General features: G+C 42.9%; 1 protein-coding gene across 2 annotated transcripts in view; it reads left to right on the forward strand.

The window, feature by feature from the left end:
- BCAR3 (BCAR3 adaptor protein, NSP family member) overlaps positions 1 to 27765 on the forward strand; it is a 226884-nt gene that overhangs the window by 72054 nt on the left and 127065 nt on the right. For both annotated transcript variants that reach the window (XM_086953907.1, XM_086953908.1), the window contains exon 3: positions 20204 to 20243. In XM_086953907.1, coding sequence (XP_086810033.1) covers positions 20204 to 20243 — 40 coding nt within the window. The remainder of the gene's footprint in view (positions 1 to 20203; positions 20244 to 27765) is intronic.

Raw genomic sequence — 27765 nt, forward strand, 5'->3', positions numbered from 1 at the left:
ACTCTCACCCACAAGTACACACACAACATACATTTGAATGCATGTTTTACTTACCTTAGCTTTGATCAAAGGTAAATTCCAGGTAATTGTGCTCAAATATTTATTGAACTATTAGTGAATTATGAAATATTATTTTCTAGTAGTATAGTGAAAAATGCACAGATGTCAGCCCTGTGTTCCTGGCACCGATTTTACCACCTTGGCAACCCCTAAATGGCGTCCATGCTGTGACCGTAGTCTGACATGCATCTATCTCTTGACATCCACCTTGTCTTCAGATCCGATGAGGAAAACCAGAAAAGAGACCTCTGCATACATTCCTTCACAGTGTAGTTCTTAGCTCTTTGCTGGTCTGCACCCACTCCTGCCACTCCAGTTGTAGCAGGGGTCTCTCTCTTCTCTGATGCCACGCCTTCTATGTCTCTAAATTATGTAACTCACCATTGTATTCCCTTGGTTGCTTCATCCGCACAATGTCCACCTGGGGAGTGGCACTTGCAAGTCCACTCTTCATTGAGTCCTCTCTGCTGTGAACCTCTTGGATAGACGCAGATGTGAATGCCTTCATCAAGATTCTTGAAGCTGAAGAAGCATGTCTTTTTTTCACTTTTTTTTAAACCCACTTCCTTTTATGTATCATTTTGACCGGGAGGCTACTGCAGGTAAATACCATCGACCCACAGAATTATTTTGTGAGGGTATGCATCCTCCAGAGTGTACCGATTTTTTCCGGTGGGGGCACCAGTGTTGGTTTAAGTAGCTGTTCAGATTCATTCTATCTATCTATCTATCTATCTATCTATCTATCTATCTATCTATCTATCTATCTATCTATCTATCTATCTATCTATCTATCTATCTATCTATCTATCTATCTATCTATCTATCTAATTGCTCATTTGCAACAGCGGGGCTAACTATATTATTGCATCAAGTGAAAGGGGAGCACATGCGAGGAAGGCTCTCTGCTGCTGTCTTTGGTTTTCAACAAGTTCCTCTCTGCCTCTTAACATTCCTTGCTTGATCATTGGCAGGCTCAATAGCACCCATAACAGGTCTGGGGATCCACCTCTACGTCCTGTTAGTGTCCACCATTTTGTGTCGTGGCACATAGCACTAATGGGTTGCCATCCCACCATCTTTCGCAACTCTCCTATGGTGTTTGTGAAAGAAATGGGCACCCCCACGTGACCCTTTTGTTCATCTATGAGGCACTGTTCACCTCCCTTTATACTTTCGCTACAGCTGGTCCAGGTGTTGGCCATGCTTTAGATCTAGTCCGAGATGGCCGCTCATCTCACAATAGACATCACTTATCTCCTATGTGTGTGTGTGTGTGTTTTTTCTACAGGGTGAACCTAGCCAAAAGGCAGCAGAGCTCTATGCAGAGTCTCCTGATCCTTTTGCTGCAGAGCAGGCTCTTACAAAGCCGAATATGTAAAATATTTGGCATTTGGCTCGACATATTTGCCTCTAAATATTATTCCCAAATTTTCAAGTGGCATGGTGTGAAGAAAAACCCATTTATTTAGAATGATAATAATGAGAATATTCTAAGACGTTTTCTTTGATGGCTGTTTACAGCAACTTGCAAAGTTTGTGGATTTCAGAGATGTCCAAAATCCCAAAATTGTTGGTTCAGCTTATCACTGAGAATAAACTGTCATGCAGGAAATGTTTGTATACAATAATATATTAATGATGTTTATTTCATGGAATTAGTTGCTTTCAGCCAGTGAGCAGCAGCTTAGTTCACACAAGGCCCAGGTATTCAGACATTTGTTTAGGATTGAGCAGAGTCACTCTTATCTGCATGCCACAGAATGTTTCATAACAAACTTAAGTTTCAAACAGTGATAATGCAGAACAGTTTGTCTTCAAGGTCAAGAGAGGCGAAAATATATGAACCAGAAGACCCAATGCATCTTGGCCATTCAGTAGTCTATGCCACGCAAATGCTCAGTAAATAATGTGGCACTACCCATCGCATAGGCGGAGGGAGTCACTAAGATGTGTCTTAATTTTAAAAAAAAGCATTGACACATCAAACTGTATAATATTTTAGTGTCCCTAAACACCGTACATTAGAGCATCAGTCTGTTGCCCACTATAGGAGCCATGTCAATCACAGAGTGTAGTACCTAAAGCAATGTGTGATCCACGTCCGATCAAGGATTGCCAATTCAGAAAATCTCCATGTATGCCCTGTATTCCTATCCTTATTCTGTGATCTGCTCCTAGCACATATATGGTATCAGTAGGTGAACCTCAAGCCCTGATAAAGACAGACTGGACCACTCCATCTTAGCAGGATTTTTATGGATCCCTTGGCCTTAATCAACAGGAGAGATTGGAAAGGTGCTCCTAGATTAAAGCAACGTCTTTACATCGATTTAGTAATGACAAGCCCAGGTCACGGTCGAAGTAACAATCCCGTCCATGTAGCGGACAGTCACTAATGGGGAGTCACAAGATGCATCCATTGGAAATTAGTGTATTTACATAGAGCAGCAAATTGATGTCCCTCACCAGAGAATCTCATGGTTTATATACTACCTGCATCAGATTACAGCAGCGTTCCAGCACTGAGAGTAAACAATGTTGGAAGAAGCACTCTGTACAAATAACCATTGTTTGAAATAACTTTAAATGTGAGTCTGAGTGCTCTGGGTAGACCAGCCAGGCTGTGCTGTGATTGTCTTTGGCATCTTCGACCTCTGATGCTGGTGGTGTAATACTGCTTAGTTTGAGCCGGTGGTTTCCGGTGCTCGGCACAGGTACATTGAGCCACACAGTGGAGAAGTGTGGCTCAATGGTTAGAGCGGCAGACCCTGATGCAGAGGTCTAGCCCGGGACCAGGGTTCAATTCCCCGCCTCGGCGAGTCTTGGGCTCAAAATTCCACGGACCTGATAATTATTGCCTCGGTGCCTATACTAATCATGGAGTCCCACTCTGCAACTCTGGGCAATAGCTTGCTTAATCTCCACAACGGCCCCCACAACGCTAAGGATGCCTGGCCTCCACCTTGGGGGTGCCCAGGAGTGGACACCTCACAGGGAAAGCCAGGATGGGTTCCACAGCGGTATTCGTACAAGCGACTTGAGACCCTTGCGGGTGAGTAGTGCGCTATACAAGTATCAATTTACATTTAATTTACATTTACTTAATCATCAACACCCCCGCTTATAGCGCAAACTCAACTCAAAGATATCAGAGTGCTTTTCATGAGCACCAGTTAAGGACACATCCATTATCTGTAGGCACAGTGAGATTAAGTGATTTGCCCAGAATCACAGGATTTTGTGTCTACTCCGAGACTCGAACCTAGTTCCCCAGCACCAAAGTTGGCAGCTCAAGCCGCTAGGCCACATCCTCTCCCCACTCGTAGGGTTTCATGGTTAGTAGTTAGTTCTGTTATATGCAGCACTAATAGGAGTAATGGGCTGGTAAAACCTGCCTCCTGATGAGAGTTCTGGGCACTTATTTTTTCATAAATTAACTACTGGTGTAATGAATAACGCAATTCATGTTCAGACAGTGCCCATGTGGCTTTGTGGTAAGGAATGATCTGAGAGGGGCCAATGGATCTTGATTTTTAATGCTCCGGGTAACAAACTGATTGAGCTTGGTAACGGCAGTGACACCGGGATTGGGGTAGAGGAGGCGGCATCCTGTGTGCGAGACAGTATCAATGTGATGGAACATTTGTTGCATTGGTTTGGTAAACATTACTATAACAGAGCAGCCAAACCTTAAAGTTTATCCTTGATACATTTTCTGACGATTGAAGCATCTGTTGCTTGTATTGGTGGGGGATCAAGGAACTCAATGTTGAATTTCATTTGTCGGGACTTGAATCCAATGCATCCATGGCCGATGAGCCCTATTTTGGTGCGTGTCTTAACAGCAATGGGGTGAAAGATTGGCTACAGTCCTTCCGTAAGAATTCCTTTCTCAGGAGTTTAGGATGCTGTATTCCCCTGGGGTGGCTACTGACTAATTGTCAAGAAACCACCTTACATGTCAGCGTGCAGACTCAAAATTTGAAATGTTGTTGTTTAGTTGATTTTGTGACAGCCTCAGGACCTCAATGCCCCAGCATCAGTCTGGATCTGTGAAATGGGTTCTGTAGACGGGATCTTGAATTTCATGCTGTTCTTTTTCAGGAGTCAGTGCAGCTGAGGGTTGATATAGCCACAGTAATTTTATAAGTGATGTAGATTTGTTTTCAGTTTTGGCATGCTTTTAATGTATATTAGGCCTAGATGATAACACTCCTCTCAATACAGAAAGGGATCTGTTTCCATTAAATTATGATCTGCTTGTTTAAAGATCTATGGACCAGACTACCGAAACCATGATGCGAAGGGGTGGAAACGTATTCGGGACAGTACTAGCCCACGCAGTGTGCCATGGGTTTTTGTTTGTGTGCATTTTACATATTTACAGTTTGAGGAGGCGCAGGAAATAAACTGAAACTGGGTCTGTGGTTTCCAGGAAAAACAGTGGTGCCAGCAGACGACATCTCCTAACGCCATCTTTCTGTAAGTCCCACTCATTTGTGTGGCGCAGATTGGGCGGTGGCACTGCGTCTTCGGAAAATGAATTTGCCTTTTATCTAAATTTAGGTAACCTAGGGGACATTTTGATTTTTAATAATGGACAGTCTCCTAAACTTATTGACGCATCTATGAAGGAGTACAGTACTGTAGCAGAAAAATATTCAAAATGTGTATAATTGTCACTAATGTTGAACTTCTTGGGCACCTGTGTGGTATAATACACCATGAGCATCCTAGCTTCTCAACATTATGCTTATTTTAATCTCTTGATGTTATCTATTTTCGTTTTTAGGTCGAGTCTGGGCAGCGCATGCGCTGCTCTGCAGCATGCTGTAATGGAATATGGAATTGAAGCCCCACCCACTCTCCGCACATATTTGTTATTGGCTTGTGTCATGGTCCTTCGTAAATGCTGGCTTCTAATTCGTTAATAGGCTTGTTAGACCCTCCTTAGTACTGCCTTGTCCTGATTTGTAACCTTCTATGAGGACTGGTCCTTTTATTTCAGTTGTTACACAGTACGTCTTATTTACTCTATAAGCACTATTTTCTTTAATGAGTTTCTCCTTCTGCAGGCACAACATGCTTTAACTCTCTAAGCAGCCCGGGACTAAAACGGCTGTTTCTTTGAAGTGAAATAGGTCTCGCATTTACAAGAGTTTGAGGTATTGCCATTGTAAATGACAATGCCTTTTATGTATGTGTTAATTATCAAAACAGATAACCAAAGCCATTGTCATTTACAATGCCAATAGCTTAAACTCTCGCAAATGCAAGACCAATTACATTGCAAATGCTTGTTAAAATAATGTGTTTAACACAAGTTTTTCAAGGACTGCTGGTGCGAATCTCAGAAGCTGTTTTGCCCAGTTTCACCCAACCTGGCCTAGGATGGTGCATGCACCCCTCTCGATCTCTCGTTGTATATCCAGTGGGTTGTACTGAATCATGGTGGCAAGTGCATTCTGAGCCAGCTGTTGGGCCCATTGTGCAGGGAGGAAGCCAGGGGGACTACGGGGTATTTATCAGGTCTTTAGATGACGCTCTGTGCGCAGCCCCACGGATACATTTCACAGAACAAAAACGCCCAGACAGAGTTTTCCCACCTCTCCGCGCAATTCTAGGTGTGGGGTTACCTCACAATTCAAAAGTGCAGGAAGCCGTCCAACAGGGCCCGAGGTGCTGCTGGCAACCCGTGCAAAATGTAGGCATTTTAAGAGCTGTCCCTCTGTGTGTGACAATGCACTGGAGATGGGGGCCTGTGTGAGGCGGGGCGTGAAGCTGGCTTCGGTGCGTCTGTGCAAGTCCCGGCAGTGCCCTCGTCCGGGCCCGTCTCCTTCCAAAACACGGGAGCCCCGGAGGCTGAACATAAAACACGCACAAGGAATGTCGGTGCCCGTCTGGAAACGGCGGGAATTATTCCTGGACCGCAGACGGACCTGAAAGGCTCGGGTTTTCAGGGTCTGTGGAGCGTTCGGTCTCATTTTTGTGCTAAGTTGACATGAAACAAAAAGAATTCGCCTGAATACCCGGGCTGGCTCTGGCTGTCTGGAGGAGGGGACCCACACGCTGGCCTTGAGCCCTGCCTCTCTGCGCGCCCCATTGTTCTCCGGAGCACAGAGGGGGCGCTTGTTCTCAGGGTAGAAGGGTTTCATCACTCGCAAGTTTCGAGCGCGCTGAGGTTTTTCTCGTCCTTTGATCACTGCAAGTTTCTATCTTTGCAATTCTTTTAATGGGCTTCGTGAAATCCTCCCCAAATTAACCTGTTCACGTTCATTTTCTACAGGCCATTGTGTGCACAGTTATCTTCATTATATGTTATTATGGATTCTGGGTAGTGCTTTGTACCATTTGAACGGCTTTGTAGCACTCTATGAGTTCCCCAGCCCCCTTTTTCTGTGTCTTTGGCATTTCAGACGAGTGGTCGTGTATGGTTGTTTGGTTGTTAGCAGAGTTGTACTCAGTGTGTGCTTTAGTCATAGTTTCTACTAGTTAGTGTACAAGTAAAATGAGACTGACCCTGCTCAGCACCTCAATGAGCCGTGTTCTGAAATAAAACACTTGAGCATCGCGTCATACATGTAAGAAAAGATCGCGACGGATAGTGAAGAAGTTGCCTCGACCCCAGTGTGTTTTCATTGTTGTTTCACATGTACTTCTCAGCTTTGTCATAAGACTAAAGTTATGGAATAGAGAAGCGAGGTCCTGTCTCATGACATGAGATGGCGAGGCTTCCGATGGCGAGGCTTCCGATGGCGAGGCTTCCGTAGCCACCAGCTCGAGCAACAGGTGATCTGCGTCCATCGCATGCTCTGTGCTCAGTGGTTGAACAGTTCTTCAGTGCCCTTCACCTTTATCTGTACAACTATAAACTTCAAACTATGATTTGAGGCAAGCTAGGAAACATAACATAACACCAAGGCCAAGACCCAGAGGCTGCTGCCAGCCAGGGCACTGTGGATCACTGAGGGGCCGCTGCCTTCAGGTTATGTTTCAATCATGCGAGTTTCCACCGGTGCCTTGGGCTCCAGACTGATGTCACTCACTGTCTGAAAAGGTTGGAAATCTGAGTATGCCAACATACAACAGCTTGCTGCAGGGCCATAGGGGTGTGGCACCTGGCCTCAACTTTACAGCCCTAAACAAAGGCTGCTGACCTTTAAAATATAGCAACAATGGGGGGTTTCCAATGGGTTCATAGTACATCATTGAAAAGAAAATCAGATGACCTAGAAACACAAAAAATCTTAAGTTACCTTGGCCACTGAGTTTAATAAAACTGAGGCGGTGACTCTCATTAGATTAGCTGCGGGTTGTACAGTCGCTGGTATACAAAGGGATTCTACACTGGGTATTGTCTATAACTGAGCGTCTTATCTTATTTGAGGTACTACCTGTGTCTTATGGGACAGCGATGTTCCTCTGAGACTATATACCTGCACACTTGGTATTCCTTTTATTACTATGATGTATTTTGAGAAAAAAAGTGATGTATTGAAATACTGACCGCGCAGAGAGTACTTGGCTAGCTGTTATGACTCGAATGGTCCTTTTTAGAAGGGATATATCTGGTTAGAACTCAGCTGATTAGCGTGTGGTTGGTTTCTATCTCTAATGGCGCTATGAGCACGAAACAATTGAACACTGCCCAGCCTTACTTACAATTAGTGGTTAAGAGTGAGTAAGGTGTGTCCATCTACCCATCTTTCTCTGTTGGGAAGCAGTGAGCAAATGTGGCTGCATCGGAACAGATTAGGCTGTACCTGAGTGTGTAAAGGTTGCGCCCGATATATGGTGGTGGCTGTACTTGGACATTTGTGGCTGTGCATTTGAGTATAGGGGTTTCTGCATCTGAGAATGTGCCTGAGCATATGAAGCTATGAATTGGTATTCGGGTTGTGCTTGAACATATAATGGTTGTGCGTGGGAATGTGATGCAGCAGTTGGCATTTTGAGGCTACAGTTGTGCATATGAAGCTGTCATTGGTCATGTGATGACATCAAATGACAGTTAGAAAAATCACACTATATAATTGACAAGTGGCATGAAAATTCGGTCTCTACGCGCGTTTCGGCGGCCAGCGCCTTCTTCCTGGAGCAGCCACACAATATTAATGGTTCATTTTATCATAGAGTTGTTAAAAGATAAGTTTTCGTTCCCTCATTCGAATTATCTTGATGGCAAATGGTTTTAGACTGATTGATTTGATGATTGGATAGTTAATCACCTTCATTTTTTCCCGCGCTCGCCGCTTATCAAGACGTCTCATCCCGCCACCGGACATAGGGAGCCCTGCCGATCAGTTACAGGCAGGGAGATCTTTTAAACCTTATTTTCAAGACATCTAAGGACTAATATCCTCCTTGCACCTGAAACCTGAAAAAAACAAGCATCCTACTTCTTTTTAGGTTATCAGACCTTTAAGAAAACACCAACAATAGACCAGCTATCAATTTGGAATCTATTGACAAAACCCAAAGAAAACTAGATATAGTCTAGGAGAAATACCCAGGAACGAATTTCAATACCATCATAAAAGGGTTCCGGTTGGCGGGATTAACTATCCAATCATCAAATCAATCAGTCTAAAACCATTTGCCATCAAGATAATTCGAATGAGGGAACGAAAACTTATCTTTTAACAACTCTATGATAAAATGAACCATTAATATTGTGTGGCTGCTCCAGGAAGAAGGCGCTGGCCGCCGAAACGCGCGTAGAGACCGAATTTTCATGCCACTTATCTTTTTAAAAAAAAACCTTTTTTTTTTTAAAATAACTGTTTATGAATTAATAATGTGTAATTGTCAATTATATAGTGTGATTTTTCTAACTGTCATTTGATGTCATATAAATGATTTTTTAATTGTGTTAATTGTTTAATAAAAATTTGTATTTTAGCCAGCTGTAGTTTACTTCTACATCTTTCTTGATCTAGATGTGATTTATACCGTCAAATGTCCTAGGTTGTTACTTTTCAATCGTGCTCATTTCCCTGGCCTAGGAATTCTAATATTCGCTAATTCAGGGGGTCCTTGCTACATACACATTGGTCATGTGATGCCTGCACCCTTCACATTTTATGGCTGTGCCTTAGGACTATCACTGCAGCATCTTAGTTAATCCATGGGTCTTAACTAAAATATACTTTTATCTAGTTTCATTTGTTTATTTGATCAATCTTATGCGTATGTTTTTTTTTTATTCAGAGACGTATTTTTCCTGTGATATCATTGGGTTCAAAGAATGTATGATTTCTCTGGTGCCTCCCTGGAATTTTGGTGAATCAGCATCCTCTTTTACCGGTCAATCTCACATGATCCATAAAGGATCAGCTAATAAAATATATTAAAACTTAGTATTGCGATAACACGTAGAGGAAATGTATCATCAACCTATGTAGCATGGAATTTCCAGCATGAGTGTGTGCTGACATCTGACCTTTTCCTCCAGTGTTTCTTCCCTATCTTTTTTAGGACTTTAGACAGCTGTTGCTATATTACCAGACTACTGTTTTTACAAAAACAATCATACATAATGCACCTACATTGGCCGCTTTTAGTCAATGGGCTTCATTCATTAATATGTTGAATTCTCACTCATACTGTGCTTCCTCCACTTTAGCATGCAGAAGGGACAGCCCACTTTACCCTTTATTTCCTTTCACTTTGAGTCACCACATAAAGCCTGTGCACAATGTTCACATCCACCTTTCTCTTCACAGACAAAGCTGGTTCACAGTGTGCGTTTTTATATTATTTGTTTTTTGATATAAACTTTAAATATCGGTTATTTGTTTTGCCTGCCTTATGGGTGCCCAATCAGATGGTGATTTATGTTCCATTCCTTTTTGTAGGTGATGTTAAAAGAGGTTTAAGAGACATGGAAACACTTTAGCTGTCTGCTGAGTGAGTGCTTGGTTATCTCCTGCACAAGCAATAACAACAATAATAATAAAATGCATGGCACACCTGAAAGCCTTTCTGGTTAAAAAACCTAACTAATAAAATAGCCACATCTGTAAACGCTTTTTTAAATGTTAAATATTTATTCAAAGCAAATGCCTGCCACATTTTGGTGGTGGAGTGTTTTCTTTTTTGTGGCACATGTTTGCAATATAAAAAATGAAAACACCAGCTTCTCAAGGCACGAGCTATTGGCTTTACCAATGCTTTTTTAGTTTACACACTCATTAGAAGTAAAGTAGACCATTTTCAGTTTGTATCGTCTGTCAGAATTATTTTTCCTTTGTTAGAATCCATTTGGTAGCAGTTTGCATGTTGACATCAACAATAACCACTTGTGATGATGGAGTGAGGCTACTTTATTCATTCTGTATTGCCAACTGATGCTGGGCTTAGACCTGACAGCAGTATACAGCATTCTTCAGCAACGTGTGTGGGCTCTGCAGCCCCCCGGATTCATCCCAGACAACTGTCACTCATTTCTAAGGAGTTTTCTTCTTACCTCTTAACACCTTAGTAGCATCTCATTCTGTATAGTGCATCAGATGTGGAAAGTTGCTGAAACTGTGGAAGGCGTTATGAGTCCATATCAATGGGATAATATGCGATATACAAATCCAGACGACATAACATCTCAACATCTGTATATGGGTTGAGAATGCCGACTCCAGGGGACCCACCCCACTGTATGATTACTCTGTTGTAGAGCACATTCCTTTGCCTGGGTCTGCACATGGCTCTTGGGCCTTACTATTGAAGGACCACTGCCATCCTACGTCTACACACTACTTCCAATTATGGAATTACCTCCACCACAGTCTACAGGGATACAAGAATGGAGCATATTCTACCTGTTCATTCCCCCCTGGATCCAGCACTCCAGATATCACCCTCCCAAAACCTTTGTATATGTTTAAACTTGACTTTAAAAATTCTGACCAACAATACGCTACTTTGATTCCAGTGCTGAAAAAGAAGAAAGGCTCAGTCAGAGATATATACAATGGATGTCACAGCATTCCACACGCAAGCATCTAAAGGTGAATGGGCAAGGTGGCTTGGAAATGAACTGCACAAGATACTTACTGCCTTTGGTGAACAAAAGGCGTTGGAAGCTTGTATAGCTACATTGAGGCTGTAACGTCTGAACTCGGGCGTAACTTGGTCAGCAAGATTGGAGGGTACAGGATGAGCGTCAGATTATCCAACAATCACGCTAACCTATAATGTTAAAATACATTATGCGACAAGTAGGATGCATGAGAGGGGCTTAAGGGCCAGTGGTGGATGGGTAGGGGTGCTAAATGAGAGAAATCAATATTTTTTAAAATAACTAACATTATTTAGGACTTCCAAAACAGACAGGGAGATAGTGTGTGTGTGTGTGTGCGTTTTTGTCTGTGAGTACATTTCTGGTGAAATCAGATACCTCACCATACCAGACTGAAAGCCTCTGCGCCCAACTGTTTGTCAGAAAGTACATTTGTTAGGGAGGTGTAACTCCCCAAACACCCCCCTGAAGCTACACCCCTGCATCTGACTTGCCTATATCATGCAGCCACAGATATGTCCAGCCGCATTAATACCCTGCCCGTATCAGCCTCCCCTTAGGACAGAATCATTCCTCTGCATTCCTCAAGTGAGGCGAAGTGGAGGACAAGTGAGGTGCGAAGGAGTAATGTTGTTCTAAAATTGTAGGCCTTCTCAAAGCATTTTGTCACGATAGGCGCAGTACAATTTTTGGCTCCCACTTCATTTTCTATTTGGCACCCACGTGCCTACAACGCTGCTCAATTAGTTCATGAGTGACCAGAGGCAGCCGGTACATTTAGCAGGGAGGGGGTGGTTGGGAAACAAACGCACACGTAAACTCTGACTCACACCCATGCTTTCACACACATGTGCAGACACATTTCCATTCACAACACTCAATCCCATATATATATTGATGCATGCACCAAACATTAAAAATTAAAAATCACATTTACCTGCGGAGCTCTGACTCGAAGTTCCTAGGAGAGTTGGGACTGCTGTCTCCTCTCATTGACTGACCTTACATCACCAAATGAGAGGAGGAATCAGTCCCTACTCGTCACCTGTGGGGGTGGGGTCAGTGAAAGTTGCTGAACCCACCCTACTCTGTGATGAGGTGTCATAGATTGACACTCGGCCCTGGACAGTTCAGGGCTTAGAACTGAAGCGCCCAGGTCCGAGGCAATCGGTGACGCTCTCCCTCATCACGAGGGGGAGGGCCTTGAGGTGCTGTGCAGGGCTGAAGATGTCACACCTGTAGGAACTGTGACATCTTCAGTTCAGCAAAGTTAGCTCCGGAAGCCAAGCCAAGAGCCTGCACATGTAAATGTATGTAACTGTATAGGCATTTATATAGCGCACTACTTACCCGGAGGGTCCCAAGGCGCTTCGACCGCTGCGAAACCCTTCCTGGCTTCCCTGAGAGATGGTCCCTTAATGGGTATCTCCAGGGTGAGACCAGGCATCCCCGGCGGTCTGGTGGGGCCGTTAGTGAAGATGAGGCAAGCTAATGCCCAGAGTTGCCGAGTGTGATCGCTGATCAGAGTGGGCACCGAGGCGAGAGAATTATCGAGTCCGCTGACCCTGGTCCAGAAACCTGCCGCGTCGGGATTCGAACCCTGGTCCCGGGCCGTCCTCTGCTCTCGGGTCTTGTCCAGCTCCTAGGTACCAGACCTGAAAATAAAGAGTGTCGGGCAACTGACCTGTGCACAGCCTGACAGACAGTCTTCTTTTTGCGCAAAACGGTGAGGGGGCGTGGCCCCTTACCTATGAGGACGGGTCGTTGCTGTGTGACATCTCCTAAATGGCCTAGACCTATGAAGGGCTCTGCTAAAAGGGACGCTGATATTTTAGGTCGTACCACTCATCACATTATCTCCAGTCCTGGAATATTGTGTCCTGGAATATTGTGTGGTATCTTAATGCATGCTGGGTGTTGTAGTATTGTTTTTATTCTATTGAATTAATTAGTCTGACACACCTGGAAGCAATGGTTTGCAGGAAGACAAGGGCGTATCGTCCTTTGGTGCAGCAGGTGCATTGACGCCAGGGACCAGAGGCATGAGGGGCCCATTCATATCTTTTACAGTACAAACAGCAGTCAGGAGCCTCATATCCTTCTTTGCACTAGGGCGCATGACACACTGGCTATGCTATTGCTAGAAGAGGACTGGTGAGTTTGTAAAATAGATACTCCTTTGTATATTTTAGGATCTCACCATTGCCAGGTCTGGTGGCTTAGTGGACTAATGCATCCACTGTAGAGGCCGGTGTTCAACCTAATGGTCACAGGTTAAAATCCTGGCGGTTCCACTCAGCCTTTCATCCTTTGGAGGTCGATAAAAAGGAGTACCATTTAATTGGGTCATAATAAACATCTGTTATTCAGAGCCAATATACCTTGTAGGTGAACGTGTGCTTTATAAATACATGTTGTGTTATGTTCTTCTTGGTCATGAATCGGTGAGTAGGGTAGGGGACTGAGAGTGAGTATTGGTGTAAGGATTGAGAAGGATGACGGCCTGATATACTCATCGCTCCCTAAAGTGGGTGCCGTAGCACTTCTGATTGTATTGTTGACTCGGACTCAGGTCTGCGGGGGACTCCAGGTAACATACTGTCCAAGAGCTACATTGGCCTTCCCAATGTTAGGTGTGCACTGTACAAATTCTGGTAACATTTTGCTATGGAGAAGTCAACTACCACTATTAAACTGCATTTGCAAATAATGCTGCTCCTGGCATCTTATGACAATAAGTGTAAATTCACATTTCCAATGAAAGCAGACATGTCGAGCGTGTTGGTAATTATACCAGAGTGTGAGAATGGCATTCTTCTTTAGTAGTGAATTACAGCCAATTGCGGTGTCGGATACAGTAAGGAACAGCAAGGAGCAGGGGCGGCGCCTGCATTAGGGCTGAGGAGCACCGCTCCACTGTTTTCTCGCAGCGTGGGAAGCAGAAACATAAAACGGTAAAACTACCATTTTATGTTTCTGCTTCTCGCACTGTGAGAAAGCAGAAGGGTTTGGTTGGTGATGGGCAGGTGGGTGGGTCTGCTCTAGGGCAGGGGAGGAGCGGCTTGCCCACTGCTGAGGGCGCTGACTGTTTGGTCGGCCCTCTGGGGCCGACCAAGCCAGTCATGCGCACTCTGCCTTTTCTCCATGTAGGCTCCCCATAGGCGCCTGGCTGGTCGGTGTCCTGACCAATCACAACACTGCCATTGCAGCGTGTGATAGGCTTAGAGGGAGGGGAGGCTGACTGCTTTCTGTTCCTGCTGGAGGCAATAAGAGCCGGAAAACATGGGACCCACAGACAGGTACGTCGCCCAACCTCCCCCCTCCACCTACGTTTAATGCCGGCAGCGACTGGTGATGAGGTCACTGGTTGGTAGGGATGCAGGACGTGAAGTGCTCAGAAGATCTTGTCCAGTATCTCTCTTGTGATAAGAGAGGACAGACTCTATGAAACAGCATGTATGATCAGCAGTGAACCTCATTAGGAGCTGAAAAGTGGCTCTGAGTGTCTTTACTACACAGTTCCTTTTTCTGTGTGTTGATGTAAAAGCTGAGCATGCACAAAGTTTACATTGAGGTTCAGAACCTCTTAATTCGAGATGTCCATGTTTCCAAGTTGAAAGAAGGTGAAGTTTCTTTACACCTGCGTCATGTCAGATAATTTCCTGTATTTCGCAATACCCTTGCAAACGTCCTAGAGCTATGCCTGGTCAGGTAATTGAAGAAAGCTCCTATTGCAGGAGTATGGAAGCAATGCGAACGACCAGAACACAAACAAAACATTTTCATGGCTCTTGTGTTTTCCCCACACTTTGTTTAGTGCAAAATGCTTCCACAAAGGATGCAGTTTGCTCTAAAATATAGCACTAAAGACCAGATTCTATATTGTGTACCTTAGCGTAACTTTTCTGGGTTTTTTGCATCCCCTGGTGGAGGCCCCAATTAATTACTCCTTCTTTCTTCCTAATTAGCAGGGCTGGCAGCCTTCTGGGTGATGGTGGTGTCTAGCACTACACACCATTCTGTGCATGACAACGAAGCTGGAACTAAAGCTGCATCATGATTTTTTATCCTGTATTGAGTGTGCAGTATTTCGTTACCCAGAAGCCGTTAAATATCTCAGGTCAATGGTGTTGGAAGGCCGCATTATGTAGAAATGTGGTGTATTTTACAGCTCTCCCCATGGTTCTACATGTTTACTTATAAATAAAGAAACTGAACTAATTACTTATAGGCAGTGCTTAATTAGAACTGGTGTTCTCCTGTGCTAGGCACTGGCACCTAATTGTCCACACCAGCACTTATGACTGCTGCCACATGGTGGCGGTGTTTGAGCAATTAAAACGTCAGCAGAACAACAGTTGTTCATTAATTCAATTTACATTAAAAACAACTAATACCAACCACCCAAGCCATTATTATAGCTTTGGGTGCCTTGAACAGTATGAAATGTCACACTAGTAGAAGTGTGATGTTATTAGTCATGTAGGTACCGTCATTGGCAGCGCTGGCAGTGGCAATGGGTGGTGCAAGATGTGGTAGCTTCCCGACGAGGGCCCTGGCACTTATTTTTTTTACAATTTAGGCACTGCTTTTTAGAAAACTCAAAAGGCGGTTCGCCATTCAACTGGTGTAGCTGCCCACTGTGAATAGGGAACCTCCAATCAACCCTAGCAGTCTAGATCAGCAACTGGTATGTCTCTTTATACACACACTCACAACGCCTAACATCATCCACATACAATAAGAACAATCTATATTGCATTGAAATTATATTTATATAGTGCTTACTACCCCTGACGAGGCGCTGAAACACTTTACGGTGAGTAATTGTAATTGCATTTATATAGGGCATACTACCCCTGATGAGGCATCAAAGCGATTTACCCCTGGCAGCACGCTGGTCAGGGACCCAAGGTTAATGGTTAGTTCAGGGTCATTGGTTACTGTTAGTTATTGAGATTAGTCTTGTGCGCTCAAAGCAAACCATCCCATACAGTCATTTCAGCTTTTTACGGTGGACTAAAGTAAGTGGTTGGCATGCTATTTGTGAGCCCAAAGTTAGTAGTCAGTCCACTGTTTGTTGTAGTTAGTCTTGCGTGCTAAGGAAACCATTCCATGCATGTAATCCAGTATGTTTATGGTAATTAAAGACATAGGCATGATCATTAGAGAAGGCTATGTGAGAAGCAACCGGTTATGGTTTAAAAAAAAAAGCTAAGGACAGATAGAATGAGATTTAAAGCAGTGTATATACAAAAGAACCAGGCAGAAGGTAAACAGAGGTGTGTTCATAATGAACAAGGGAGAAAAAGTAAGTAACAGTTTTATTCAAGGTCCAATTTTTGATGCAGGATTTTAAGGAATATAGCAGGTGGACATTTGTTTACATGCAATCTGTGGAGGTAACCCTGTTGAAAGAAATTGTTAAAGGCTGCTCTAAACGAATTTCTAGAGGCAAAGAGATGGCACCGATACTTCCTGCACTGGTAAAAGAAGCCCAGTGCTTGTTGAGACCTCTTTACGAACGACTGCCTAGCAGTACAACATTGAAGCATGTCCCATTATCCGTAATTAAAATTTGACAACTGCATTACTACAGTTTATGCTAATCATTTTACACCATGCATAAACTATGCATAAAATATAAAATATGTTATGTACACACTCACCAACTAAAAAATGTAACAACAGTTGATAAACACATCGCAGCAGACATCATCAATAAATATAGTGCATGTTTGTGACCTATTCACTACCTGGTTTGGAAGGTGCTTTCTCCTGTGTCCACGTGAAAAGCACCAGGCCCCACAGAACAGACACCATGTCCTGCAGAATGGATGTGTCTGAGGCAGCATGGCCCTCCAGCATTCACCTTGACGCCTAGCAGAGCACACCTGGCTCTCAACATGAAAAACCCCATGCATGCACGCTACAGATTTTTATTTATTTATTTAATGCGATTTTCTATAGCGCGAACATTACCCGAAGGTGTCAGAGCACTTTACAAAAGAACCAGTTGCGATACATAAGGATTTAGGATTACATGAGTTACATAAAAGATACAAACAGGAAAAAACATTGCAAATGTACAAATTGTAAAGTCACACAGGGAAGAGATATAAATAGAAAAAATTGCAAATGTACAAGTTGTAAAGTCACTCAAGGAAGAGATACAAATGGATAAACACTAAGAATCACATAGAAATGGTAGTGAGTACAAAGGTCTACTGCATATACTAGTGGTTAGAGTTATCTCTATATACATATATATATACAAATAGTAGATTTTCTCAGGATTCCATTTTACCAGTGATTCGGCTTGGACAAGTATATATCACATATTTACAGAGAGAAAAGAGAAATTAAAAAAACATTTTTTAAATAAAATAAAAATAAAAAGGGGTAGAGAGCGGTATGTGGGGGAGAAGAGTTGGAGGCTGAGATTGGCGAGAGGAGAGAGGGGGACCTGAGACATGGAAGTCCTGTTAACGTACCAGGAACATATAAACTGGCTTAACGGCGTCCCCTCACACATCACAGCAAAGTGAGACTCGGTCTGCTCAGCAGGGATTGAGCGAATTGGCCGGTCCTAGCTGCTTATACACCACACCCAGACATTGATACGTTGCCATTAACAAAAATGAGGTGGCCCAAGAAAGTCATAGACCTGGGTATAATACGATATTGAAAAACAGTGGTCTTAGACCATTTCTTTCACTAAACTGAATAAATCTGTACATGATCAATATTTCACATAATTAAGGGGTATGTCTCTCAGATCAACCCTAATCAATAAATGTACCAAATTCACACAAGAACAAAGTGCAACAGCAATAATTACAAAATCAGGGACAATTTTAATTCATTGTATTTTCAACTATCTCTTCATTAGAAGCTTTTAAGGTTGCCCAAAGAGAGCGTGCAAGGAATAGGAGAGTATCAGGTGATTAGGGGGGAAAGTTCAGACAGGGGCATAAAATTATTCACAAATTTGTTTGTACACAGGATCGGTTACACAGTTCACCATCCTACAATAACCTGGCCTCGAGTATAAGTTTTATACACATTTTTCAATAAAGGGAGAACATAACTTCCAAAAATTATTTGCACAAGAAAATGTGTCACAGAATCCAGGTTTATAGAAAGGAGCGTCGACGTTTCGACTCGTCTTAGGGCCTATAGGTGAGTTGGACCTGGGCCATGCGAGTCATCATCAGGACTAGCACAATTTGCAACCAAGGAGTAGTGTTGGCCCCTACAATGGGGGAAGAAGAAGGACCAAGTGGCGTCTCTTCACTCCTTGTCCCAGAGTTAATATTAACTCCTTATCCACGGTGTGTAGATAGAATCACTGTTTCTCATATTAAAGCAGGCTTCAGTCTCTGCATTTTCAAATCTCAACTATATATCAAGAGACCCTTCAGTTTTTTAATTGCTCTGCCATTAGAGTTCATAGTATCTACCAAGATGCTACTTGGTGTACACGATGCGGGATCAATTTCTTCCGTCTCCAAGAAATTGATCCCACATCGTGTACACCAAGTAGCATCTTGGTAGATACTATTGAGTAGACGAATGCCCTGTGATTCATATCACGCCTATGAACTCGAATGATGGCAGAGCAATTAAAAAACTGAAGGGTCACTTGATATATATAATTGAAGCATTGGCAACGATAATAGGCCAGACCTTGGAAGGCTTGCATTTTTATTTATTTATTTTTGTGCAATAAATACTATCCGGAGAAAGAAATTGACACCTATATGTTTCTGAAAAACAAATTATAACAAACATTTACATGCATAAATGCGGGGGGGTTGCCAAGCCCTATTCAGTCATTGGTCTGTTCTACTGTCATTCAAATTTTACTTCTGCCCACTGCAGATCAGAGCTTGGGCAAGGGACCAGCCCACGTGAGCCATTGGTTCTCTTCGCAGTGAATGCTGCATTTTGTCTGCCCACATCCACCTAAAAAGTAATCCAGTTCAGTGCCAAGGTTGGTGGGCCAATCTCTGCCTTCGTTTCTTCTTTAATTTCATGGATTTTTAAATCTATTTTTGCAGTGGGTCCTTTTTCCTTTATGTTTATGCAAACATATGCCCACCACTGGTATTAAGTGCTCAATTTTTCCTTTTTTATTACTTTGAATGACTATTGCATATATTTACTTGGAACATATATTTTTTTTAAACACAGGCTTGCTAGGGGCAAACATATTGACTTTACTAATGCCTGTTATCTTAAGTTTTAAAAAAGCTGCATGTTACCATTTCATGGCATTGATTCTAAATGTCACCCACAGTGTACATATGGGGATGGGAAGGACATGCGATAGCACAGCAAAAGGAGCTCCTTTGGTTAGCTCACACCCATTCTTCCTACTCCTAGTTCACGGCCAGGTGGGGACAGGTGCTGCTACACTTGGGGGCATATTATCAAGGGCTGGCGATAATATTATCGCCGCTTTTGCGTCTATTTTCGGGCGAAAAGCGGCGATAATATTATCGCTTTATTTACAAGGACACGCTAACGCGTGTTTGCTTGTCTTAGCACCGTTTGTCAGCACGCCTCGCATTGCATCGTTAATGAAATGCAAAGGAGGCGTGCCTGAGAATACTCCATGTGAAAATATCGCTAAACCAGCTTTGCGATATTTACAAGGACCTCAAATCCGGCGTAGCGATAATCTTAATCCCACTAACGCGCCCTTAGCTCAGGATTTTAATGTCTGTTAAAATCCAGACTAGGGCATACCTTACATGGGATGTGGATTATGTGGTTACGACCACATGCTCATATCAGCAATTTTTTTGCTGTTTTGGGTGAACATCGCGGGTTTTCCAGCGATGTTTGTCCATTTTTGCGCTAAAGCTGGAATATTTATCACCTAGGTTATACACTTTGTAAATAACGCGCTAACCGGGCGATAAATAACAGCGATAGACGGCGATAAATATGAAAGCGCTAAGCGCGCTTTGCGATATTTATCACCGTCTGTTGCTAATATGCCCCCAGGTTGTCAAGGAGAGGGTCTTCGATGGCCTGTTACTGTTGACAGAATTGATTAGAGACTGTACGAGGTGAAGGAAAGGCCTAACTTTCTTATTTTGTTTCCTTTTACAGAGACCAGAGCCTTGTGGATCCAGCTGTGGACTATGTTAAGGTATGGAATTACTCTCCGCTGCCTGTGTCCATTGAACGAATGATCAAGATTTGCAATGTTTGACAAAAGCGGGTCTAGGCATTATGTGCCACTTTTGAGAATTTTTTTTGTGGTGCAGCCCTTTGATTGCCTGTTTCACGTGGAGGGGTTATTACTAGCAGTGGGTGCAGGCCCTCGTGTGGTACAAAGTGACGCACAGCATTGCGGCAATTTACTTACCACTATAAGAGGCTGCAAATGCAACTCAATATTGGGCAGCGGCAAGTGTGCACTCGTGCAACCTTCATCAATCTGAGACTTACTGTTTAACTTGTTCTGTTATATGAGATTAGGGCATCCATCTTGAATTTCCTTTACCCTAGGTGAAGTGACATTGTGCTTATCTTCTCAAATCACCCCCACCCCCTGCACTGCTAAAAGAATGCATGATACAGCCATTTATAGAATAGGGGGTGTAATTGAACTTTTAATATTTTTTTCATAAAACAAGTAGAGCAAAATAAAAAAGGATGTTTCTTATGATAGTATCCTCTGCCTACATTGCTTAGAAGCTAGGATGGCTCTAAAGACATGACAGAACTCGGATGTGTACCAGGAGGTGTGCGCAGAGCCCCGCCTAGTTACAGAATGAGTCGTAATTTGGGGGAAATTGCTGATTGTGTGGGGTAGTGGGGTTCTATATTCATTGGTACTCCTCAGGAGAAGTGCAGGCATACCTTTGTTTCTTTACAGATATGTTATGCTATGCTATGTTGTTGTGTGCAGGGTTCTCCAACGAGTAGCTCCTGAACTACAAGTAACTCTCCTGGGGAAACAATCTTTACAACGCGGTCATTACACTGCGATACCTTCACAAAGTGATCATTACAATGACCGTGTTGTTAGTACACGATGCATTTACATCGCAAGTCTTTACAACGAATTCCACTAGGGGCCACTGAGGTATTGGAAATGAATTCCAACACCTTCCTTACTGTTTCACAAACTGGAGTAGGAATAGTAAATATTACTATTCCTAAGTCCAGCGCGCCCCCTAGTGGAAGTCATTGTAAAGAACAACACGGTCATTGTAACGACCGCGTTGTAATACCACGCGATGTAATTCATCGCATAGTAAAGTGCTGTATTCCTCTCCTGCTGCTTGTAGGTAGCTCTCCTGTGTGCAACCCACTCTACTGCATTAAAAGATTTAGCATGGTTGAATTAATATGAGTACCTCAAAATTGAGTGAATTGAAGACGAAAATGTGTGCATTTTCAGATGTTTGGAGAAAGCTGGTAAAATTTCAAAAGATATTAAAAGTTGATATTTGAGTGCTAAATCATTTGACTTTGGGGAAACTGATACCTCACTTTATTACCTTGATATCAGGAACACTTCAGCCATATCTATTATGTTTTACTCAAGTAGATGCTTTCAAAAAAGTGCGTCAGACAGAGATGCCACCACTAATTTTAAAAAAAGCATTGTCAGAAATGATCACAGCTTGAATATTGTGGCCAGTATTGTTATCCTGTCTGAAGTGGTCATTATTAGAACACTAATAATGTTAATAGCTCAGGATGATTCTCATTAAACATAAGTAGATCTTATTACTAAAAAGGTTGGAGACCTCTGGTATTGTGCATAGCTTATGCACAGTCTTGCAGTGCTTCTGGAATCTGAGCATCTGTCCCATCTGCTTCTCTGATTTCTCTTTGACCGGAATCACAGTGGTCTTGTTTCACTGTGCATTGTGAACAGATCATCAGTTCATTAATTGTAATATTTAGCGATTGTGACTATGTGTTTTTAACATGTGCACAACTTCGCCCTTTGCTGTTTAATTCATATTGCAAGTCTGAAAGGTTGCTTGTTGCTAGGCCTGAGGAGTTTGGACTCTTATAGGCATCGTGTATCAGTTGAATAGCAATATAGCAGTGCTTGGCTTGCGGGCGTGGCATACTGCAGGTAACCTCTTCTGTTGGTACTGCTGGGGTGCATTTCTTTGAGGAGTGTGCTGGTCGGGTGGTAACACTTAGCCAGCTAGATGACCCTGGTGCCTAGTTTTGTATGTGATGTGGTCTGGTTTAGATGTTCTGTTGACTCTGTAAGGAAGGTTTATGTTCTCAGACTCTAGTCCTTTACCAACCATTTAGCTTTGGCGGCTGTGATCATTGAACTAAGACTGGGCCCTGTTGTCCGTCATCTTGATCAGCCTTTAAAGGTAGGAGCAACATTACAGTTTTTGACAAAGATACTCACAGTTTAGATTCTAAAACGTTCAAGCATATGCTTCACTCTTTCTGATGTCACTGTGGTGATTAATTTGATTGGCCAATATTAGAGCCAGGAGTGGAACAATCACCCCTAGGCCCTGAAAGATATTTCAAAAACCCCTGATTCCATTTCACGGAGGTCAGAAATGAGAGGATGTGGCCTAACGGCTAGAGCGTGGACCTCGAAGATGGGGAACTGGGTTCAAGTCTCTGACGCTCAACATCCTGTAATTCTAGGCAAATCACTTAATCTCCCCGTGCCTAACAAAAAGGAATGTGTCCGTCTGTAACGCAACTGGTGTTCACGTAAAGCGTTCTGATATTTTCGGGTCGAGTTCGCGCTGTATAAAACTCAGCAAAAAAACATGGCCTAATAATTTCAAAAATTGTACATGCTATATCAAAGTTTAGACCCAATTTTCTTGGTCAAATATATTTAAAACGTTTGACTTTTAGCCAATATTTATGCAGATTGTTACTCAAACTTTTCCTGTAGGAAGGTGGACCCGCAATCTCCTTGCAGAGGTTCAGGCTTGTTTGTACAACTTGAGAGTATTTGAATATTACATAAATGTTCCTTTGAGATCTAGAAGACTTTCCCCAACTTATGAGAACAATGCAATGTAGAAACCACCTTTCGATTACATTACTGGAAGATTTATTGATGGCAAAAGATTCCCCATGGAGAACGTTTTGCTCACTAGTTTATGTTGCTTGGTTCAGTTCAGGGCAGGTATTTACACTCTGCCAAGTTCAAAGTTCACCAGCCACTACTGGTGTCTGGTGTATTCTAAAAAAAAAGCACTGAAAATAGTTTACTTCAGAAGCACCACATTCTAAGGTAGCTCAATCAATCAGGCTTCGGGGACACCCTGGACAGCTCTATTAAAGAGTTTGCTCTTTTGACCCTGCACGTTGCTACTGTGTGCTGCTAGATAAGGGATACCTGCCCTGGGGCTACAGATGTCTGTTTAGGGTGCAACATGTTGAAGCAACACCATAGGCGCCACACTTGTACCACCCACACAAGCGTGCAACTAAATCTGAATTAACAGTACCGTCAAAGTTTCACATTTGTAGGTCTGGTGCTAGCCAAGACCTTTTGATTTGACTAAAAAATTATATATATATATATATATATATATATATATATATATATATATATATATATATATATATATATATATAATGTATTTAGTTATAGGGGCTTTCAGCTAGCCCGTTTCATCCATCAGTTTGTTGTGTTTTCAGCCACATTGTTCTTCCACGCCCCACAGCACACAGCTGGGGCAACGTGCCAGCGCACTTCATTCATTGGCTATCTTCAGCGTGAGTGATAGCATTCTGTCCTTTCACAGGGAGCCATCCTCAGTCAAAGGAGCCTTCAGCACCAGGGACACCCATGGCAACTATTTATGAGACAAATAAAAGGTTTTTGCTTCTTGTCAGGGATTTTTTTTTATATGGCTGAGGACCCAGTAGCCACCCGTCCCTTCAAACTCTAACATTTTACAAAAACCCTAACAAAACAAGCCTTGACAAAGCCAAAAGGCTGGCAGCCAACATCAGGCCTATTAGCTTTGCCAGTGCTTGTTTTTGTTTGGTGTCCTGGTCCCTGGCAGAGTAAAGTGTACAGTATGACTCCTAGCATGGACTGTCGGCCTACCCTAGAGAAAGGCAGATGACCAACTCCGCATTGGGCAGCTGGCATGGAGATCTTCCATGTACTGTGACATCAATGGTCCATATTCTCAGTGATGACTTGCAAACTAATGATGGCATTTATGTTTTTTCGATAATTACATCCTGCGAGTCCTTTCATTGTTGTAATTTTATCAGGGATCCCAACATTGGTTAATGATAAACTTTCAGTCATGGGCATCCATGAATAATTTTAACTGGCATGGCCCAATCAATTTTTTTTAATTCCCTTCGAGAAACCGTCAACTACACGGGGAGTTCAGTGCGTGCTTGTGACCTACGAACACACGATAAAAGATCTCAACAAAGTGCTCCGTATGTAGCCTGTTGGGTATTGCACTCCCACGCAAAGTGGAGCACAGCTCAAGGATGAAGCATGCTACCTGGATGGGTACAGGTCCGTCTATCCTGGAAAACGGTTGCTCTAGAACCAACATCCCAATTCTTATTTTTGGACAATTCTGCTGCCACAGAACGTCATGCGTTATTTTGAAGATAGTTACACAGAGATGGCGTATGACGGACAGCTCAAGCCCCTTTCCCCCTTATTTATATAGTGAACAGCTTTTGTCAACACTACAGCATGAAATAAATCCTGACACATTTTTTTTTCTTCAGCGTTTTATATAGCGCAAACATGACCCGAAGGTATATGGTATCAGAGCGCTTTACACAAGTTGCGTTACATGAGGACACATTCATTTTTGTTAGGCACGTGGAGATTAAGTGATTTGCCCAGAATCACAGGATGTTGTGCGTCCTTGCCGAGACTAGAACCGGGTTCCACAGATTTGAGGTTGCCCGCCCTAGCCATTAGGCCACATCCTCTCCAATTACATTTAAATGTACTTTGCACAAGGTCGATCTAATGAGAGTTTCCTTGTCAGGAATTTTTTTTGTTCATTATGTATGTAAATCGCCGTGCTCAAAACATCAGTTTCTTTGTGAGGGCACCCAGACTACATGAAAATTCCAAACATTTTACTTGTATTTTAAAGTCTGATATTTTAAGTGTTGCAGAGCTGCCTAGTGAGACACTAAGATTTTACATACTGTAATATACTGTTCTAAAAGTCTGTTTCCTAATGGAAAGAGCTTATTGTAGACGCTCAGAGTGTTCCCATAAACAGACCCCCCAGGATATAGCGGCATGGATTAGCAAATTTAGCGGCACAAAAATGGAAATTTAGCGGCACAAATATGGAAATTTAGCGGCAATTTTGCGGCATTTTATGTGGCCATTTTTCCTACAACAAACACAGATATCTTAGTTTTTTTAGTTATTTAACAACATGAAGCTATGTATATTTGGTTTCTTTACAATGTAGACACTTTGTTTCCTCAAGAATACGGTCTCTCAGATTGAAAAACTGTGATTACTTGCTGCACATGCAAATTAACAGACCTTGCCAGAAAGGCCTATGCCACATATGACACCTTAAAGAACGGTCTAGGCGTTTTGCTAGCAACAGCATGCTGGGGTTGTAGTTTTTGCTTTTTTTAAAACATTTTTACTTTAGAGCTGTTAAGAAGAGACCTTGAGCACCTAAGGAGGAGTACAAGAGTGCATGCCACTGACGCAGATTGTATTAACCATTTATAAAATGTTTAGATTAATAGATGCAAAAGCTATTAATTTAAAAACATCAAGTTTCTTTACACAACCATGCACAAATAATATGACAGGTATTTAGAAACGGTTTGGAAGCTGTTCTACATTTTCTAAGTTCGAGACCATTTTTATAAACTAAAACTGAGCCGCTTTTAAAATTGGCAACACAGCAGATTGAAAGACATTTTACCTAGAGGTCCCTCCCACCTGCGGCATTAAAAGGTGAAAGATAGCAGTGGAGCCGATTTACCCAGCACAATGACGCCCGGGAAATCGCCCATTCACTGAGTACTTTATCTTGAGGGTAAAACATCGCAGTTTGGACTAAAAGAATCCTGTCGCCTTGACTTGTGTTTAGTGCAGAACAGCGGGAGGTGAGGCCCAGCGCAAGAAAGTTGATTCCGGATTGAGGGGTCTGCTGCCCACCTGCTGTGTTTCATGAATGATAGCTATTAGCAGTACACTCAGATACTGTGTTGTTTTATTTTAAAGCTAGTCGTGGCTGTCCCGACAAATCCAGAGGGGCTGCGAGCAGATGAGATGACCCCAGCAGTTCTCCCTTCCGTCGTCTTTCTGCAGACTGGCCGACAGAAGCAGGCACAGTAGAGAGGCATCAGAAAGGGAAGCTGGAAGGGGAAGGGTGAGACATCGGAGAGAAGAGAGCAAGAAGAGACTGTGAATGGAGGGAGAATGAGACACCAGACAAACATGGAAAGTGAAAGATAGGGGCCAAGCCAGGGGATATGATATTAGAGGGGAGAGCAAAAATAGAGAGACACGTTTTAACCACACAGTTGACGATGGGAAGGGGAGAGATTGTGCAAGAGAGACAAAAAAGAGCTTGCGAAGAGACCGACAAAGGCGAGACTATCACGGAAATCCTTGGGTAAAAGTGTGTTTATAATCGAACACATTATCATTCATACTTTTACAGAACGTAATGGACTTGGCCACCTCTAAAAACAATATGGGGAAAGCGATCTGCAACAATAGTAAATGCATTCTATGAAAAATAAATGCCATGTGTCCTAGCTGAGCATGTATGATATATGACGCAATTGTGGGCATAATCCTTACTTCGTACGATGCACTTTAAATTTGCCTTTGATGTATAGTGCTTAAATTCACACTTCTTCCTTCTATAATCACTCTAAATAACAGCTGTGGCCATTGCCCAGTTTTGATGGTACTCCGTTTCCTTCATTTCGATCGATTCAATGTTTCCATCTTAAGCCCTTACTAGAAGTCCCGTTTTAACTCCACGGCTTATTTGGGGGAATACCTGCACGTATTTCTTTTCCCATTTGAAGCCCTGCTGGCACGGGGGCGATGCATGCTTCCAGGGCTGGGAGGGCGGCAGGGAGGGGGCTTCCTATGGCGCAACCTCCTCCCCAGCGCCGGCAGGGTCGCCCGCGCGCATCTCACTGGCACCACAATGCCCCCTTTCAGCCGAGCCGCACGTTATGTTAGCCCCATAAGATGTGTTACTGGGTTGTCAGCTAAAATCTGTGAGGTCTATAACCGAGTTCGGTGCCGGACAATACGAGGTGGGCAGAGGATCCAAGCAAAGGACACTTCTTGGGCAAGCTGATCAAGCAGACCCCCCAGGATATAGCGAGGATATAGCGGCTTTTGTAAAAATGCAGCGATTTCTACAAAAGTGCCGATTTCGCGGTCACTTTTGTAAAAATCGCGGCATTTTTACAAAAGTGCCGATTTCGCGGCAAATCGCGAAATCGCGATATCCTGGAGGGTCTGCATAAAGTAAAAACCAAAATTAAATACCTGTTTTGAATCATAGCTGATTTACACAGACTAAAAGAGGCTCACATTTCATTACTTTCAAAGTGCCACTCAGGCTGGTTTTCTGCTCCGTTCACCGTTGTATATTTTATGCAAACTATTTTACTCAAGGAGCTTAGAAGGGACATTGCTAGTAAAATTGTGTAAC

Source organism: Lissotriton vulgaris, chromosome 1_1 (assembly GCF_964263255.1).
Source record: "Lissotriton vulgaris chromosome 1_1, aLisVul1.2, whole genome shotgun sequence".
In the NCBI taxonomy this organism is placed as follows: Eukaryota; Metazoa; Chordata; class Amphibia; order Caudata; family Salamandridae; genus Lissotriton; species Lissotriton vulgaris.